Source organism: Marmota monax, unplaced genomic scaffold (genome assembly GCF_021218885.2).
Source record: "Marmota monax isolate L192 unplaced genomic scaffold, Marmota_monax_Labrador192_F-V1.1 WCK01_AAM20220418_F8-fsc00116, whole genome shotgun sequence".
Lineage (NCBI taxonomy): Eukaryota > Metazoa > Chordata > Mammalia > Rodentia > Sciuridae > Marmota > Marmota monax.
Genome location: NW_026695220.1, coordinates 6,958 through 27,620, shown reverse-complemented (window position 1 = coordinate 27,620; position 20,663 = coordinate 6,958). Strand labels below are relative to the sequence as shown.

The following is a 20,663-nucleotide window of genomic DNA, read 5'->3' as shown; positions in this document are numbered from 1 at the left end:
TTGTGTTGTGGTCTGTTTGATTCTTGAACTTGAGAAGAGTTTGTTTGATGAAAATAGATGCTCCATTGTTTGGGGCATATATATTTATAATCGTTATGTCTTGTTGATGTATGGTTCCCTTGAGCAGTATGAAATGTCCTTCTTTATTCCTTTTGATTAACTTTGGCTTGAAGTCTACTTTATTTGATATGAGGATGGAAACCCTTGCTTGATTCTGCAGTTCATGTGTGTGGTATGTTTTATCTCAACCTTTTACATTCAGTCTATGGATGTCTTTTTCTATGAGATGAATCTTTTGAATGTAGCATATTTTTTGGTCTTCCTTAAAATCCAATCTGCCAGTCTATGTCTTTTGATTGATGAGTTTAGGCCATTAACATTCAGGGCTATTATTGAGACATGATTTGTATTCCCAGACATTTTTATTTATTTTTGGTAATTTAACTTGACTTGGTTTCTACTTTGATTGGTTTCCCCTTTAGTATAATATCTCCATTTGCTTATTTTCATTTTCTCCTCATTCAATATTTTGTTGAGGATGTTTTATAGTACATGCTTTCTACTTGTGAATTCTTTTAACTTTTGTTCATCATGGAAGTTGTTTATTTCATTATCAATTCTAAAGCTTAATTTTGCTGGATATAAGATTCTTAGTTTGCATTCATTTTCCTTCAGAGCTTAGTATATGTTTTTCCATGATCTTCTAGCTTTCAGGGTCTAAGTTGAAAAATCTGCAGATATCTTAATTCCCTCCTATACATAATCTGATTCCTTTCTCTTGTGGCTTTTAAAATTCTCTCCTTATTCTATATGCTCATGATTTTCATTATACTATGCCTTGGTTGGAATATTTTCTGATATTATTTCATTGAATAGATTGCTAATTCCTTTGGTTTGAAACTCTATTCCTTCCTCTATCCCAATAATTCTTAAATTTGTTTTTTATGTTATCTCATAATTCTTCAATGTTATGCTCATGGGTTTTTTTTACCATCTTCACTGTGTGGTTAACTTTATTTTCAAGGTTATATATTTTGTCTTCATTTTTTGAGGTTCTATCTTCCAAGTGATCTAATCTGTTGGTGATGCTTTCTATTGAGTTTTCATTTTGGTTTATTGTTTCTTTCATTTCAAAGATTTCTGGGTGTGTTTTTTTGTTGTTGTTGTTTGTTTGTTTTTGTTTTTGTTTTCAGAACCTCTATATCCTTGTGGATATACTTGGGGATGTGAGGGCAGGAGGGGAGAGAGAGAGAGAGAGAGAGAGAGAGAGAGAGAGAGAGAGAAGAAGAAGAAGAAGAAGAAGAAGAAGAAGAAGAAGAAGAAGAAGAAGAAGAAGAAAATCTCAAAGGAATGTACAAATATTGTTTTTGTTGGAGTTCAGTATCGTTCCTGTTTCCCTCTCATCCAGCAGGTGGGGTTATCTGTTGTTTGCTGTTATCTCCACCCTCAGGATGGAGAATGTTATTAGGGTGGTAGGGTTGGTTATGGGGGCAGAGTCCCTGGAAGGGGGACATAACACTTGTCTGTCCCTGATGGGAGAGTGCACCCCAAGGATCTCCTTTGAGGCCTGCTTGTGTGATGTGGGCTCCTGGTCTTATATCACCTATAGACCTCACAATTTCTGGTATCTAATTTAGTCTCTAAACTGGATCTCACTCACCCTTTTTCATTCAGGAACCTCTGACTGGAGGTCCTGTGGCCTGCACTCTGGGGGCTTCAAACCCTTTGCAGAAAGGTGTTTTGTATTGGGCAGTTCACGGCCAGGCTTTGTGAGCTATAGATCAGCTGCGTAGCTGCAAGAACTGTGCCAGTTTAGTGGATGTGGGGGAGGGGAGAGTTGGGGACTATAGGTACCTTGATATTGCTTCTAGTCTCCAGCTGATGTCCCAAGCTGGGAGTTGTCCCAACTAAAGATGGCGACAAAGGTGTCCCAAGATGGAGGCAGCTGCTTTCAGTGATGGGATGTCAGGTCTGGTAGGGCCAGGTGGTGGCACTGGGCAGCATGTTCAGAGATGCAGATCTGTGTGGCGTGCAGTGTTGTGGCTGTCTGCTGTCTGCGGTCCCTGTCCTGTGTCCCCAGGTGCAGGCTAGCATGGAGGACTATAGTAATGGTTGCAGTGTCCCAAGATGGAGGCAACCAGGGGAGCCCCACATGGGTAGATGGGGGTCCACCCAGGAGTGGTGGCCAGAGGTCCTACGTGTGGGCAGTGGCCAGGTGTCCTGTATGGGAGTGGTGGCTGGGATTCCTGCATGAGTGGGTGGCCAGGGGTCCTGTGCTGGCTCTGACGCTGGTGGTCCTGCTTGGGCACAATAGCTGGGAGTCCTGCACTAATTCTGTGTCCTGTGCTGGCACTGAGGCCTGGAGACCTTTGCAGGAGCAGCTGTTGGGAATCCTCTAATGACTCACAGAAAAATAGTATTCCCACTACTAGAATCTGAGGTCATGGAGGGACACAGAATGCAGCCTCCCTCTAGCCTGCCATCTTAAAATCTTCACTCATCATTTCTTAAAGAAATATTAAACAAAACTAGTCCAGGAAAAATTCATAAGGTAGAAATTTGGATTCACACAAATAAACGAATTGAGCTAGAATTGGTAAATTTGTGGGTAAAAATAGAAGAGTTCTTTTTCAGGGATAGATCAGTGGCAGAGTGATTGCCTAGCATGTGAGGCACTGAGTTTAATCCTTAGCATCACATAAAAATAAATAAATAAAATAAAGGCATTATATCCATCTACAACTACAAAAAAATTTTTAAAATTGCTTTTCTTAATTTTTTTATAATTAGTTACTTAAAGCAAAATTAATAATATATTATGTGGTTTGTAGCACTGCACAATGTATGAGTGACAACCATAGCTCAAAGAATGAGAAGGAGGAAATATAGGTAAAGGGTTTTAAGTTTCCTACGTTACACGTGAAAGCTAAAGACATATAAACCATAAAACAAGAACTGCATGTTTAGCTGGTGGGTTAAGAAACTGCTGTCGCAAAATAATTCATAGTCAAGGGAATGAAGGCAAAGGAAATAAATAGAAAACAAGTAACAAGAGGAAAGCTTAAAATCAACCACATAATCATTTCAATATTAGAGAAATTTTCAGTGATTGTATATATTGTGAAAATACCATCTAGCAGAGAATGTAGACTAGGATAGTGCATTAGTTATCCATATCTACTAACAAATTACTCACAACTAATAGGTGTGAGCCTTTACAATAATATAAATACTATGCAGGAAGTTTCCATAAGCAGTTTAATGTGATGCCCCTATCTCTTAATATCAGATGAAATTTTCATTCAAGTAAGGGACCTGGGTTGCAGGCATCTCAAGACTCATCTGAATTGAAAGATCTCATCAGGGATATTGATGATAGTTTCATCAGGGATATTGGCCTCTAATTTCCTTTCCTTCATGGGTCTTTATCTGGTTTTGATATGAGTGTGAGATTGGCTTCATAGAATGAATTCATAAGTGTTCCATACTGTGGGACTGAAGTTATAGCTCAGTTGGTAGAGTGCTTGCCTTGCATGTGTAAGGCCCTGGGTTCAATCCCCAGCACCATCCTCCCCCCGCAAAAAGTGTTTCATACCTTTCTATCTCATGGAATAATTTGTGTAGTACTGGCAACAGTTCTCCTTTAAAGGATTGGTAGAATCAGCTGAGAATCTATCTGATCCTGAACTTTTCTTTGTTGGAAATCTTTTGATTACTGCTTCTATCTCAATGCTAGTTATTGGTCTGTTCAATTTTCTATGTTCTTCTTGATTCAGTTTTGGCAGATGGTATTTGTCTAGAAATATATCCATTTCTTCTAGGTTTCCCAACTTATTGGAGTATAAATTTTTATAATAGTCCTTAATAATCTACCAGATCTCTTTGATGTCTGTGGTGACTTCTCTTTTCAATCTCTAATATTTATTAATTTGAACTTTTCTCCTTTTAGCTAGTTTGGCTAAGGGCTTCTCAATCTTGTTTATCTTTTCAAAGAAACAACTCTGTTTTATCAATCCTTTATATTTTTTTATTCTGAATTTCATTGATTTCAGCTTTGATCTCAAGTATTTCCTTCCTTCTACTGCTTTGGAATTGGTTTATTCTGGTTTTTCAAGGACTTTGAGGTGCATAATTAGGTTGTCCAATCAGGATCTGATTTTCTTATGTGGGCACTCATAGCTTTAAACTTTCATCTTAGAACTGCCTTCATAGTTTTCCAAAAATTCTGCTGTGTTGTACTCCTATTCTCATTTGAGTCTAAGAATTTTAAATTTCCCCCCTTTATTTTTTATCACCCATTCATAATTCAAAAGCATATTTTTAAACTTCATGTGTTTATATAATTTCTGTAGAGTTTTTCCATGTTGATTTCTAATTTTATATCATTATGATTTGATTAGATTCAAAGAATTACATCAGTTTTTTTTTCCATTCGATAAGAGTTGCTTTGTGGCCTAAAATATGGTCTATTTAGAAGAAGATTCTATGAGCTGCCTAGAAAAAAGCTGTTGCTGGATGAAATATTCTACAGATGTCTATTAAGTTCATTTGATTTGTATTATTTATCAGCTTCAAAGAATCTTTACCTAGTTTATGTTTGGATGATCTTTCTAATGGTGACAGAATGTTGAAATCACCCAGTATTATTGTACTCGGGTCTATCTGAGATTTGAATTTTAGTAGTGTCTCTTTTATGTAAGTAGTTGCACCCACATTTGGGATATAATTATTTATTATTGTTATGTCTTCTTTTTACCAGTATAAAGTGATAGTTTATCTGTTATGATTGATTTTGGTCTGAGGTCTGCATTGTCAGATATGAGGTAAGTTATCCCTGCTTGCTTTTGAGTTTCGTTCACATCGTTTATCAATTTCCATCCTTTCACCTTCAGTCTGTGACTCTCTTTGCCTGTAAAGTCTGTCTCTTGCAAACAACATATAGTGGAGTCTTATTATTTCATGGAGTCTGCTAGCCTGTGTTTTCATTGGATAGTTGAGACCATTTGCATTCAATGTTATTACAAAGTGATGTTTATTAATTCTTACCACTTTGATTTATTTATAATATTTCATTTGGTCCTGTTTCTCATTTGCTTAGCTACTCTTCAAATGAGATTTGCTTATTTGTGATCTCTGGGGTTTGTTTTTGATTTCTTCTGTGTAGAGTATTTTGTAAATTCTATAATAAGTAAATTCTGTAGTAGGGATTTATTTCTCATAAACTCTTTTAGTATCTGGTTATTTTAAAAGAATTTTATTTTCATTTTAATTTTGAATGATAGCTTTGCTGGATATAGTAGTCTTGGTTGATACTTATTTTCTTTAAGGACTTGGAATTTATCATTCAAAGTTTTTTGACTTTTAGAATTGGAACAGAGAAATCAGAAATATTTCTGATAGGCTAACTTCAAAATGTGACCTGACATTTTTTCTCTTAGAGGCTTTTAAAATTCTATCCTTGTTCTGTCTGTTAGGCATTGTAATTAGAATGTATCATGAAGAGTATTATTTTTATCTTGTTTATTTGAACTTCTGAATGACTCTTGTATCTAAATGTTATTCATCTTATTCTCAATGTTTGGAAATTTTTCTGTTATTATGTTTACAAAGGGGTTATCACTTGCCTTAGCCTGCACATCTCAATTCCTCAATTCCAGTGATTCTTGAATTTGATCTCTTAATGTTGTGCCACAGTTCTTGTACATTCTGATCATAGATACTTATTTTCTTTTCTTTAATGTTGTCTGAATGTTCAAGGCTGGCCTCTTCATCTTCCAACTCTGAAATTCTGTCTTCAGCATATTCTACTCTATTAAGGAGACTTTTAACTGAACATTTTATTTGATTTATTGTGTCTTTCATTTCAAAATTTCTGTTTGATTCTTTTTCAATATTTCTGTCTCCCTTCTGAATTTCTCATTTATATCCTGTATTGATTTCCTCAATTCATGCAGTTGTTTTTCTGCATTCTCTTGGGATTAATTTATCATTTGCATAATGTTTCTATTGTACTCTTTACCTGACATTTCATCCATTTTAATATCTTTGGTGTCCATTGCTAGTTAATTGTGAACTTTAGAAGTTGTTGGGTTTTTTTTTTTCCATATTTCATATATTTCTGTGTTGGGTTTTGTTTTAGCCCACTTGTTTGTGTATGTGAACAAAAGACCCAACAAGAATAATTTTAATATAGAAAAGTTTATGTAGGAGTTCACAGTTTCAGAGGTCTCAGTCTATATATGGCTGAGTCCATTCCCTGGAGCTCAAGGTGAGGCAGAACATCATGGTGGAAGAGTGTGACAGAGGAAATCATTTGGGAATATGGCACCAGGAAGCAGAGAGAGTCTAAGTTCAGCTCACAAAACATACCCAAAGGCATGCTCCCAATTACTCACCTCCTCTAACCATAGCCTTTATGCCCACAGTCGCCATATAGTTAATCCTTATCAGGGGATTACTGCATTAACTTGGTTAATACCCTCAAGACCCAATCATTTCATGTGTTAAATTTTTTACACATGAGATATGAAAGACATCTCACAAACAGTAACAGGTTTTACACATCTATTTGGAGGTATTTCTTTTCCAATCTCATGTGTGGGCCTTTTTAAGGCACAGCCTTCATTTGCCAAATTGTCCTAGCATGTTCTAGATTGAGATGACCTTGGAAGTGTAGTTGCCATAGTCTTTGTGTTAATTCTCTGTTTTTTCTGTAACAGTGAATATTCATAGTTGGGACATGGGGGCCTATGTCTATTTTTTTCTACTTGGGGCCTGGTGATTAGTTCAGGTATTTGTCTCTTCTATTCTTTGTATTAAAGTATAGCTTAAGATCTAGTCTCATTATTTTGTGTTTGTAGTAAGGTGTGCTATCTTTTTGTTGAGTTTATTTCAACAGTAGAAAATCTACACTGTGAACTTGTTGTGTCCTTTGTTTTTGTCAGCATTTTTACTGCTGTGACCAAAAGACTGGATATGAGCAACATAAAGGAGGAAGCATCTATTTGGGTCTCATGGTTTCAGAGATCTCAGTCCATCAATGGTTGGCTCCCTTCCTCTGGGCTTGAAGTGAGGCAGAATATCATAGTGAAAGTGTGTGATGTAGAAAAACAGCTGGGAAAATGGCACCAGGAAGGAAAGAGATCTCTTCTCAACAAGGACAAAATATAAACCTCAAAGACAGATCCTCCAATGACCCACATCCTCCAGGTACACCCTATCTGCCCACAGTCACCATCCAGTTAATCCCTATCAGATTAGCATGCTGATTAAATTGCAGACCTCATAATCCAATAATTTCACCTTTAAAAACTTTTGGATTAATTTACACATGAGCTTTTGAAAGAACATCTCAGATTTAAACCATAACATCTGCCCTTGGCCCCCAAAAGCTTATGCTCATATCACAATGCAAACTACACTTTGTTCATTTTCAAAAGTCCCTGTAGTTTCAGGATTACCTAAAAGTACAAGTCCAAATGTTCCTCTGAGACTCAAGGCAAACTCAACAAGAACTCCTATAGAAATCAAAAGCAAGTTATATATTACCTATATACATTTCCATGTGAAGAAATATGGAGATAGAAGGGATAAAACTGAAGCAATACTGAAATACAACTGAGCAGACAAGTCCTATAATTTCATATCTAGTATCTGGGGCACATGACATCTCAATATTCTCTCTAAAGGACTTGTGCAGATCTGCCCCTATGGCTTTACTGGTTGCAGCCTACTGGACTGTCTGTTGACTTGTTCCTGCTTGTTTCCTTAAGCTTCCCTTGGCAGACACTTCAGGTTACTGGCATTTATTAATCTCGGGGGTCTCCACTGCAGCTTTGGCTTGCTTCACACATCTCTACTCATGGTCCTTTCAAGGTCTTCCTGAAGAGACTATGACCCTGAGATACTATGTTTGGCCTCCCAGAACTTCCTTTGAAAGGATGGATGACATCCTAATTCTAGCATCTGAATTCCTACAAATCCAGCACCATATGGTTGCCACCAAGGTTTGCCACCATCTTGATCAGTAGCCAAATATTCAGGGACCTTGGCTATAGCAGCCTTTGAGTGTTTGGGAGACTGAGTGCTATGAAACAATGCTAGGCACCCTTGTGCAAGTAGGGTGCCCTTATGGTCTTTTCTGAAAGAAATTTTTACTCTAACACTCTTGAAATTAAAATGGGTATGACATAGTGATTTCTGAGATGGCAATTCCTGTCATTGAGACTCTAGTCACCATGGCCCATGATGACAGGTTCTGATTGGATTCTTAATCAATTACTACAGATTTTATAATTAGGAGGAATTAACCTTAGCTCTCAGAGTTTCAGGATATGAGAACAAAAGTCTCTTTCTTCAGGCTAACTTGCTTTGCTCTTATTAACATTAATTTGGGCTGGCATTTCTCCTGCAGTGAACAGGTAGTTTGCTGAGGAATATGACATATCCTGTGCACTTAGGTAAGGCAGGCCTGCAAGATAAATTGCTTCTGGGAAAAGATAGCCTATGGGGGTCAACACAGAAGGCTCATTTTATAGAATTATTTTCTTAACCTCATTTTCCCACTATCCTCATCTGTCTGTTCCTAACAATAAGACCTAAAATATGCATGATTATTTGAAGATTTTAGAGCTAAGTTTTAAAACTTATAGTATCTGATTTCAGATTTTACTATAATTACAATAATCAACATACTTGGTATTGACCTAAAGGAGAAAGATTTAGATCAATGAAACAGAACATAGAGTTTAGAAATTGGTGTTGACATACATATTCAATAAAAAATATATTCTACAAAATCTAATATCTAGTGTGCATACATAATCAATTGACTTTTACAAAAATGCCAGAAAAATCCAAATGAATTATATCTCCACTTAGGAAATCTTATTTTAATAAAAAATATTCCTGCATACTGGGAATTCACTGTAAAATAAGACAGATACAGTTCCTTTCTCATGAAATTTTTAGTTTCATTTCAATAAAATCACAGCTAATTGAACAACTAAAACCTTATGAAAAGAATTAAGATTTCTGATGTAGAAATGTTTGCATGGAGAATTTAATGGTAGAAAGGCATTTCAAGTGAAAAGACTAGTACAAAGCCAAGGAAATCCCAAAATGTATGCAGTTCTTCATATTACAACCATTGATTATCCAACGTATATGTGAAAATAGTAGCACTAATATTTAAGATCATAACAACAAATACGACAGTCAAATTTGAAAAAAATAGAGCTTGTTCAAGGAAAATACCAGAGTTTAATAAAACAAATAGAAAGAAACTCATCTAAAATGTACTTACAGAAGAATTCAATAAGACTTTTCATCTATAAAACAAGAACACTGCTCTATTGCAAAAGGAAAATCAGAGAGCTGGTGAAGTAGCTCAGTTGTAGAGCACTTATCTAGCATTTGACAGGCTCTAAGTTCAATGCCCAGAAGTACCACATACCCACAAATAAAGGTTGAAAATAAAAGTGAAAGATTTAATTGAAATCAGGAAAAGAGAGAGAGAGAGAGAGAAAATAAAATTATAGAGAAAGATTTCAATATTTTAGTAAAAGAAGTCCCCTCAAAGTGAAAACTAACAAGGAGAAAGGGAATGAGTCAGAGAAAAGAAAGTACAGAAATAAAACATTTTCCAGATCTGAAGAAAGATACAAGCTCATTGATTTCAGACAGATAACATATAAAACAGAAATTCACACCAGAAAATGTGTAAATCATCAAATTTGGAGTTCTGTATCATAATAAGAATATTATAAAAGTATCAAGAGAGAAAAGAAAATAATTTAAATAAGGCTGCACTAGCCTTAGATTTCTCATCAAGAAGGCCATATGTACTAAATGCAGTGCTCCCCCCCCCACCTATAAACACAGTGGCTTGGGAGGCTGAGGCAGGAAGATCTCGAGGGCAAAGCTAGCTTCAGCCACTTAGAGAGGCCCTAAGCATCTCAGAGAGACACTGTCTCTAAATAAAATTATATATATATAATATGGCTGGGGATGATGCTCAGTGGTTAAGCACCCTTGGATTCAATCCCCTGTACCAAAAAGAAAAAAAAATGAAGAAGACTGGATGTTTTGAATGAACTTGACCATAAGCCTAGATTTTATATCCAAATAAATAAATAAAGGTATAAAAATATTTTTGAGCAAGGAAATTCTCATATATACATTGTTTTAATCTTTTGCAAAAACATATCTGGATGGAGAAAAACACAAAAAGAGGACATCAGACACAGACAATAGATTTAGATCAAGAGAAGAGTGAAGTGTGGCTTCATAAATGTCCATTATAATGAAGTAGCCCTAGAATACTCAGGATAAGCAAATCATACTAAAATAAATTTGAAGATAAGGATTATTAATATATATTTTAACCCACACATTAAGAAAATGATTACAAGTTTTTAATAATATCATAATCAAACATTATGCAAATGAAGAAAAATATTTTTAAAACTTTTAAGAGAAAATGAAGGTAAAAATAAAATGATAATAAAATAAACAATAGCAGTAATAATAATAATAAATAATCCTTTGACCTGGAAATCAAGACCATTTTTCTTTGATTAGCACAGATGTTGTGATGTTAGACAGATGAAATAAGGCAATACAATCTATATTGCTTATTGTATTAAAATCTTTTAAAAATGTATGTGCTTCGTTTATGATTATACAGATAACAAATATTATCTAAGATATAAGAAAAATTTGTAAGAAGTGAATGAATTGTGAAAATGGTGGAGGAATGCTGGAATGAAAGGCAAGAGAGCTAGTGTCTTCATTTTACATGGGAAACAGTTAATATTGTAACCAAAGTTGGTGTGAGAAAAACACCAGTATTTAAATGTATGAAGAGGAGCTACAGAATTTTCAGTCATTAATATAAATTTCAAATATTTGAGGTCAGCACAAGAAATAGTTTAAGCAATTTGAATTTACATTTAAGAAACCAAGAGATACATTGTGTATACAACATCTCAGGGAAGTCCTAATTCTGAGGTGAGTAACATCCAGAGCCCTGACAATAGAGAAATTAAAGTGAAAAATTATTTCAATTCATTGAAATTTGTCTCTTTTCATTCTTTATTGTGTGCATTAATTGCTATGTTAAAAATATTTAAATAAATGAAAACTCTAAAAAAGAGAATTCATGAATAATTAGAAGGAATCTAAAAAAAGGAAATAATAAAACTAGTGATGAGTTGAGGCTCAGTGTTTGGCCTCTGTAAATGACTAATTTGGGGTGAATTAATGGGATGATGACACAGTTAAGAATTTTGGATAATGAACATGTTGATAAATTGGCACATCAGATTAGTGGCTTAAATACATTTTAAAGTAATCCATGTTTAACAAAGAGCATTCAATCCTTTTATAGACGAAATGGAAAAATCACCACTTTCTTGAAACCCACTCTATGTGTGCCCCTTTGTGCTGATACTTTTTCAATTAACTCTGATAAGAAGCTGCCACATTTTCAGGTATCATCCACACAGAGCTTCCTCTCTGAAGTCCAGTTGTTTTCAAGGGTTTTAAGTTTGAGTAGTTCTGCCCACAGCCCTAGTCACTGGAGCATTAAAAAGTACACAAATTGAAAGCAATTTCCGGACAAAACAGTTTCTTTTTCATTAGAAAACTATAAATAGTAAATGCCTCTTGGCTTTTTAAAAAGCACTCTAGATTCTGTTGCCAAGTTTTTTATCTTCTGTTTTCTACAGAATGAAGATTGTTTACTACCTTCTTCATTTTCTGTGTTATATGACCTTCATTTTACAAGGTAAAATAAATATTTCTGGAATATTTGTAACATATAACTTCTAGCTAGAAGATAATCTAATAATAGATTATTAATTGCAAAATGTAGGTTCTTAATATTGCCAACTGAGTGTTTTGAGTGTGCTGAATCTTGATTCCTCATTTAAAACATTACTGTACCAGTGTATTTTATCTACTTCATTTTTTAAGTGAATGAGCATATAAAATGAGAGCCTTCATCTTTTCCAGATCTTGATATTTCCTTTTAGATATTTAAATTATTAAGAAAACCATAATTTGTTAAACTTATACATAAGATTCAGAAGTAATTAGTCCCCAGGAAAGATTGATGGAGCCAAAACAGCTGTATTTATATTTTGAGATATCAACAACAGAATTTATAAAATAATAGAAGATACAGTCCCAGAATATGATAGGTAATGAAATACAGTAGGAATAAAAGGGCAAATAAAGAGGTAGTACTGCAAATGTCACTGTCAAATTTGTAAATGCATTAGTAAAGATTCTAATAAAAATAAATGGAGCCTCTGAGGCAATCTTGTCTCTTTAAAATTGGAGATATAAATTTATATTCATACATATTCTAATTTGAACCTACAAAAGTGGGAAGTTCAAAAGTTGCATCTTACATGATAAAGAAACCTGGATTCAAATTCAGATCTCAATTTTATGAATAGCTCATTATGAAATAGGTCTGTGAACATTGTCACCCAGATAATTTAACTGCAATGTTGGCATCCTAGAAAGAAGGTGAATAAATTTTAAGCATGGCCAGTAATAACCACTGTTTTTAAATTTAAAAACTGATATATAATTTTATACCTGTTGCTCAATAGACTTAAGTTATGATTTAGTGAAATAATGTATTGGAAAGTAGCTCTACATATTAAAAACTGGTGTAACCAGTTTAGGTGCCATTATTTACTATCATTGTTGCTGTTGTTATAGTTAATACTGCATGTGGCCTGAGGAAGTAGGATTTCAAATAAAATGAGGAAAGTCATCAAAGCTCATGGTGCTAATGTGTCAGTCAATGATCATCTAAGGTAGATTAACTCGTGTTCCAATGCACACAATACCAGACACTGAGAAACAGCAATATAATTACTGTAATTCTCTAGCATACTTACATTGAGTCAAATAAACATAGATAAATAAATGAATTATTATTATTTAGAAATACATAAATATTATCTAAATAAAAAGAATGGTGAAACAACATTAATGGTGGAAGTTTAGGGAAATGTCCAGAAATCTCCAATGAACAGTTTTGAAATTTGGAGTAAGACACTAGTATTAGACATTGGAAAATAAGAAGAAAGGCAAAAGATAAATATGATTAGTGCATACATGGCAAAAACCATTGAATATTTTTATATTCTATAATTTTCATGTAAATATCTAATCTGACCCTCTCAATAACACTGAGATGAATATTACTGCCTCTTTTATAAAAGAGGAGAATAACATCAAAGGACAAAAATTTTCAAGGTCACACCTATATACACTACCATGTATCTGATGTGAAATACAAATGCAGGTTTTTTGGATTGCAGCATATGTCTTCTTTCTATTTCATCCTAATGCTTTGTATAGTGATACTAAGGTTTAAAAAAATTTACTAAATAATTTGGTCAAAAACAGCAAGGTCATACAGCAAGAAATTTGCACCTCAGATGTGTAGTACATGCATCATCAGTCTTACATTTGCTGTGCACTGTAGTAAGCTTTAGGGCTTTGAAGATACTTGGTATATAAGAATAGTGACCACAGAATTTACTTTACCTCCGGATCATCCAGCAGGAACCAAGTTATAACATATACTAGAATGAAAGAAAGATTCTATATTTGACCTTTGACTAACCAAGAAAACAGGTGGAGTAATGCAAGGTATCAGAATGGAGCGTTTTGAAGGAATTCACAAAACAGAACACATAAGTTGCACTAGGATATGGTTTGGCTATTGGTAAAAACTAAAACTTATTAAAGAAGCAACAAAAATGTTTGATTTAGCTGGATGCTTTGTGAAGCAGTAAGAACAGGGTTTGGTCTAATCAAGGTAACATCATGTCAAACCAGTTGTGGAAAACAGATGCACATGAACACTGATAATGCTTGAAACATGAAGGAATCAGCAGTCTTTTAAGTAGGGTACAAATAAATGGAATCCACAGAGAGAGTGAAGGCAGCACACCATTAAGCCTGAGAGAGCAAGCCTGCCATCACATAGATCAGGATTCGTATTAAGGCCCAGTATCTCCATGTGGCTCCCAAGGAAGTTGTAGGTTTTTATCGTACAATGAATGATAATATAATTAATTTTCTAAGGTTTTTGCAAAGAGTAAAATAAGTAACATAAGCAAAGCATTTCTTACATTGCTTATCATACTGAAATATTTCAAGAAATATGACAGGAGGAATAGGAGCAGAGATTAAAAAGAGAGAGAGAGAGAGATAAGAGGAAATAGTAGAGAAGGAATAAGTGTTCAAGGTAGGCTGTACTTTAGGCATGTTAGACAGGCCAGGGATCTCAAATAAGAGAATCACAGTGACCTTGGTGACTTTGTGATATATTGCATGGTGAATGGGAGGCTGAATTGAGAATGATGAAGAAGATAGATTCATTGGTGATGAAATGTTGCCAGGAAGAGATTATTGATTCTGATATTCTAAGCTTTACTAAGTTTTAAATCAAGGGGAGTTAATCACCAAGAAAATTTGGTTACTTGATAAATAAAAAGAAAACTTCTATAAAAAAGTTGAAAGTATAAAACTCTGTGATGTTAATATTGGAAGATGATAATACATCTTAATTAATTACAAAGAAAACAGAAAAACAAATACTATCACAGATATAAAATATAGAAAATTTAAACATGAAGATTACAGATCTTTAATTTGAAAAATAAACATCAACGGATATTAGAAAACGACTCAAACTAAGTTGTAATTTAAGTGAGAAAACTCAAAGCTCATTGAATGACATTACATGATGTTACAAGGAAATTTATATAGTTGAATTTGTATGTTTAAAATTAAAATTAAAAAATTAAAATGTACTTCCTTAGTTACGCTCCCACATTTAAAGTACTTGAGAGCCATAAGAAGCCAGTAGCTACCTATTTAGACAGTGCAGGGCCATTATACTGAGATATTATGAGCATTAAGGCTATATAAAATATTACAATAAATACATGCATAGCTATTGCATGATATTAGCTATAGGTGATAATAAAACAAGTTTGTTACAGCATATGCTTCCCACCCTCCATACATCTAGGTCATAGGATTTTTCCTTTGATTGATCTTGATAGTCATATATCAATATTTTTTTCTGACAACATATTCCAGAATGTAGTTTTCATCCCTACCTACTTTTATTAAGTAGCCCTGAAACAATTAAAATTTAATCATGTGGGGAGATTATTCTTAGCCAAGGCTTAATAATATATTTGGTTCCATCATATTTGATAAAGATGTCTTTCAATTTATTATGAAACACCTAAAAACAATTTAGGGTTTAGCAAGCACATTTGAAAATTTACAAGACTTTAAGATATTTAAGCATGTTTGGAAGAACCTGGTATGTGAATCCAGTTTTCCAATTGTATATTACAGAGATTTAATACATATTTAATACAGTTTTCAATCTAATATCAGATTTTCTGATAAAAATTTTGCATATTGAGATGTTGATGTAAGTGGTAACATATTCACTAGATTTTAAAAGACTTAACACAAAACAGATATAAATATGTTTTATATAAATAAGATATATTTTTAAATTATTTTATATAAATGTCTTATTAAGAATTTTAAAAAATCTTATTATATATTGAAATGATAATACTTTGGATATACTGGCTTAAATAAAATACAATATTAAAAATATTTAAGTGCAAAAAACTGTAACTCTCCAGGTTAGAAAATTATAATCAAGTTAAACTCTCAGTAACAAATGTATACTAAAACATAGGCAGATATTAATAAACTAGAAATTGCACAAGAGAGAATAGTTTCAAAGGTCACATTTTATTTTGAATACTAATAAAATTAGAAATCTTTAACAAAACTATATAGAAAAGGAGACAGGGCAAAAATAAACCATCTGAGAGGCCAGTATATGTGCTACAGGCATCAAGATTATCATGTAAAATATTATGAGCAAGTTCATAATAATGCATTAAAATTGTAAATAGTGCATAATTGCTAGGGGGAAAATCCCTTCAAAAAAATCCCTCATTTAAAACTAAGGACTTTAACCAATTATGCCCCATCATCCTATTTATGGAATACCTGAAAAATTTACATTGACCAACAAATATATCAATTATGGTAACTTTGAAAACATATTTTTTAGAGTTCCAAAAAATATGTTTTCAAAGTTTTTATATTATTAAAGTAATGTGTGAATTACTACTGATAATATATACATATAAATATTATTAATGCCATCAAAATATTATTAATGATAATTAATTTTATAAAGCTCTAAATCATTATTTCCAACCTGTTTTAATATGGCTTTGTCAGTTTCATTTAAATATTTGTGGAATTGAAAACTTAAGGCCTAAATGGGTTAAAAGAGAAAATTCAAGGCAAATCTCATTCATGATTTTAGGTACAGAAATCCTGAAGAAAAGTAAAACCTAGCATCAAAATCTAATTATCTCATAAATTTGCTTGAATTTCTGCATTGTAAGATTGATATAGCTCTCTAAAATCAATATTACCACATGAACATATTAGAAAATAAATATTATATGATTGAATCAACAGATAAAATGATTTAGGAAAAAAATTACTATTTTTAAAAATCCCCATAAGTTATTGAAATATATAATTAAGTTCCTGCACTTAATGAGATTTAACAATACTAAAAATCCTATCTGATAAATTTCCTACCAAGTAATTAAAAATTTCCATTTGAGATTATAAATAAGAGTACCATCCATCTTTAATACCAATACACATCATAATAGAGTTCTATTTAGTGCTTAAGAAAAAAATTCATTTTTAAAATTTTGAACAGAAAAAAATCATCATTATTCACTTGTTTGATTGTATCTAGAGAAAGCAAAGGAATCCTCTGATAAAATAATGAATGAGTTAGAAAAATTGATAAAAATCAATATATAATCAATTTCTATATAATAGTACTTAGAAGAAAATCACATTATGAATTCAATATCATTTAGAATATCATTAAAAATACTAGTTACAAGGAGATAATCCGCAGAAAGATTTAAAAACCTCTACACAGTGAGCTAAAATGTATTATCACGAAATTAAAGAAGATCTAAGTTCATGGAAGGATATGTATGTTAGTGGATTGGAGGATACATTGTTGGAAAGTTGTTTGTATTTTTCAATATGATACATAGAGTTAATGAAATCTTAATCTTATCCTAAAAGTTGATATTTGTTTTCTTTTGTGAAATCTGGAATAATAATTTTAAATTTGTATGAAAAAATTAAACACTAGATAATAATTTATAAATTCTTGTCCTAAGACTTAGATGGGAGGACTTATTCAACCATGCAATGATATACTGAAAAGAAAAATTAATGAAACAGAACAGAGAATCCATAAAAAAGATCTACATAAACCATAAAACTTCTATGAATGATGAAGATGGCAAGGCAGAAACCAATCTGACAAATGAATGTTTCAAGGAAAAGGATTTATTTCTTTATATTACCACATAAGGTAAAAAAAAAAAAAAAAAAAGGAATTTAACAACTTTCTCTTACCATAGCCAAAAACCGATTCCAAAATTACTATAAATGAAATCACAAACACAAAACAGCAAATCATACAAATTAAAAAGAGGAGATGATTTGGACATGCCAGGTGTAATACTTTTTAATCAATATGAAATGATAGCATTGACTGTATTAAAATAAGGCAATTTTAAAAATCAAAAACATCATTGAGTAAAAAAGACAAGCTCTATACTGGGAAATCTATGTGTAATGTATTTAGCAGGCAAGGAATACATACACATAATATATAAAGAATTCCTTAAAATCAATATAAAATATGACCTAATAAAAAATGGGAGAAGACTGGTCAATTTCTAAAACATTTATCTACAAAAATCAATTAACAATAGAAAAGATGTTATATTTCCTTAGTAATCAGAAAAATGAACACATCATTGTAAAATATGAGATAAGGTACAAAAATGTCAGAAATATTAAATTAAAAATATCTAGCATTAGTAAGGTTTAAGAATGTGTACAGTTAATATATAATGCTGTTAGAAGTTTTAAATTACTAGAAATTATTTGGAAAATGTGTGTCATTCTCTTCTAAACTTGAAGCTATGCAGACACATTGTCCTTCTATTCTCCCTTTAGCAATATACCCAAAAGAAATGAGCATGTGTGTCAAGAGGCAATTGTAAGAACATCCCAAAACTGGAGACTATCTAAATATTTATTGTAGATAAGGATAAAATATATATGTATAAAGGACTGCTAACTGTTAATCAAAATGTAAGGATTACAGTGAAAAATATGGACACATCTCAAAAACAACATTTTTTTAGCTAATGAAACCAGACACAACATATTGAAATATATAATAATAATAATATATAGATGTTATACAGTTGCATTCAAAAAAGTTTTAAAACAAGCACATTTAAACAAAATATTATAAGGAAAGACAATTTGCTTTGGAAAGGAAGGAGTGGATATGATGGTGACCATGAAGGAGCACAAATGCCATGCTGGCGATGTTCTATTTCTCCACCTAAACAATTGATTTTTAATAACAATTAGCTGATCATTTATGTCTTGACACTGTTCTGCAAGTTTACTTCCTTTTAAAAATTTAAACATCAAAGAAATAAAATAGACTAAATTGCATGTTTTTTCTATAATGCCTTAGTTAATCTAAGCTAATCTAAGTTGCAATGATCTATAGATATCCATAAAACTTAACATATCTAAAAAATATTTAGAGTGTCTGAGAATCTAGAACATCATATACAACATTAAGAATATAGTGAAAGTCATTTCAACGCATGTAGCAATGTTGTTTTTTTTTTTTATTAAATAGTGAGGGACAATTATTTAAGAAAAATGAAATAAACTACATATCTGAAAATTGCAGTTAATGTAAAAAGAAAAATAGCATAATAAATAAAATATTATATGAATTTATGTAAGAGCATCTTGCTATAAAGGTGAAATAATACATTAAAACTGAAAATTTTTCTATGAATTTCTAAATGTCAGAATTAGAGTTTTTTTTTACATTTTTGAAAAGAAATATCCATTTATCAATGTAACAAAATTGTTATTGTCTATAACTACCTCTAAAAATATGAAAAACAATAACCAATGAAGAACAATTTGTAATGAATATGAGAAAGGTATTCATAATGGATCCAATAAAATTATTTGAAAAAATTATCCAATCAAGATAATCAGTAAAGTATATGAACAATCAATTTAAGGTAAAGAAAGAAACTATTTAAGGTAAATAATCAAAGAAATAAAAACCATTATTTTCAATGAATTTTTTTATTTAGGGCAAATATTGTACACATTGTTCATGGAAGTGTAAATTAGAATTGTAGGCTCAAACTCTGTTAAAACTATGTTAATTATATAGCACACAGATTTTATTTAAAGAGAGAGAGAGAATTTTTTAATATTCATTTTTTAGTTTTCGGCGGACACAACATCTTTATTTGTATGTGGTGCTGAGGATCGAACCCAGTGTAGCGTGCATGCCAGGCGAGAGCACTACCGCTTGAGCTACATCCCCAGCCCCAAACACAAAAATCTGAATGCATGATTTTTCATAATTCAAAAAGACTAAATCCTTAGATTTGACCTAATTTTCCAAAATTGGTAAAATATTGAATATAAATTGTTACATATAATAACAATTGAATAGAATGGAGCTCTGAAAAAGTCCTGAATCTTGCTGAGAGTAATATAGAGCATGAAAATTTTCATTGGGTATTAATTAAAATTACTTTCAATTTTTCCATATATAACATTATAAAATATTTATAGTGTATTTTTGGCAGTTTCTAAACTTGGTATAATGTACACATAGCACTTTCTGTAGTAAGAACTATATATATTTAAATAAAAGATCAGTAATTTCAGTTATTCTCTTTTTTACTTTAGCCACGTGTTCCTTAATTGATGCTGAGCGCTGCACCAAACGTTATGGTAACTGTAGAAGAAACTGTTATAAAAGAGAGAAGCAAATTGATATATGTTTCTCAGTACGTAAGATTTGCTGCCTTGAGATCTTTGAGGACGATTGATTTTGAAAAAGAGGACATATCTCTGAACAAAGAAGTTGTATGTACATTAAAGCACTGGAGAAATATAATTAAAGCCTGTGAAATAAATAATTAAATACACAAGTCAATACTGTTATCTTCCCTTTTAGATGCTTATTACCCTATAGAATGTAATGAGATAGGAACTCTCTTACTTTCTCTGAGCCAGAAGTTTGAGCAGATGTGTTTCTGGAGTTGATTTCCTATGACATGAGTATTAGGATTGCTTCAACTGAGGCTCATGTTGAAACTGTCTTGGGTCCCCTAACTTATACAATTGAACATTTCCCAATTTTATCATCTCATTAAAATTTTGATTCATGAAAACCAATATTCCTGGGTTTATCAGTGGTCTAATACCACAATAAGATTATTGAGAGTCAAGACACAGAAAAACTTAAATAAGAATTAAAGTGTAAGCTAGAGTACAGCATAGATACACTCATTGCCCCTCCCTCTCTTCTGTTCATTTAAAAAGGCATGCTAGTCTAACATCATTTGATCAATTAAGAACTGGGTTTAAATACAATCTGGACTTTAGCTGAAGAATCTAGACTCATA

The 20,663-nt window shown here is 32.3% G+C and overlaps 1 protein-coding gene across 1 annotated transcript; it reads left to right on the top strand.

Annotated features, from left to right (window-relative positions):
* Positions 1-11,730: 11,730 nt before the first annotated feature.
* Defb114 (defensin beta 114) lies at positions 11,731-20,084 on the top strand. The gene is made up of 2 exons (XM_046432566.1): positions 11,731-11,788; positions 19,942-20,084. Exons 1-2 carry the CDS (start codon positions 11,731-11,733, stop codon positions 20,082-20,084), a joined length of 201 nt encoding a protein of 66 aa, XP_046288522.1.
* The last annotated feature ends 579 nt before the right edge of the window (positions 20,085-20,663 follow it).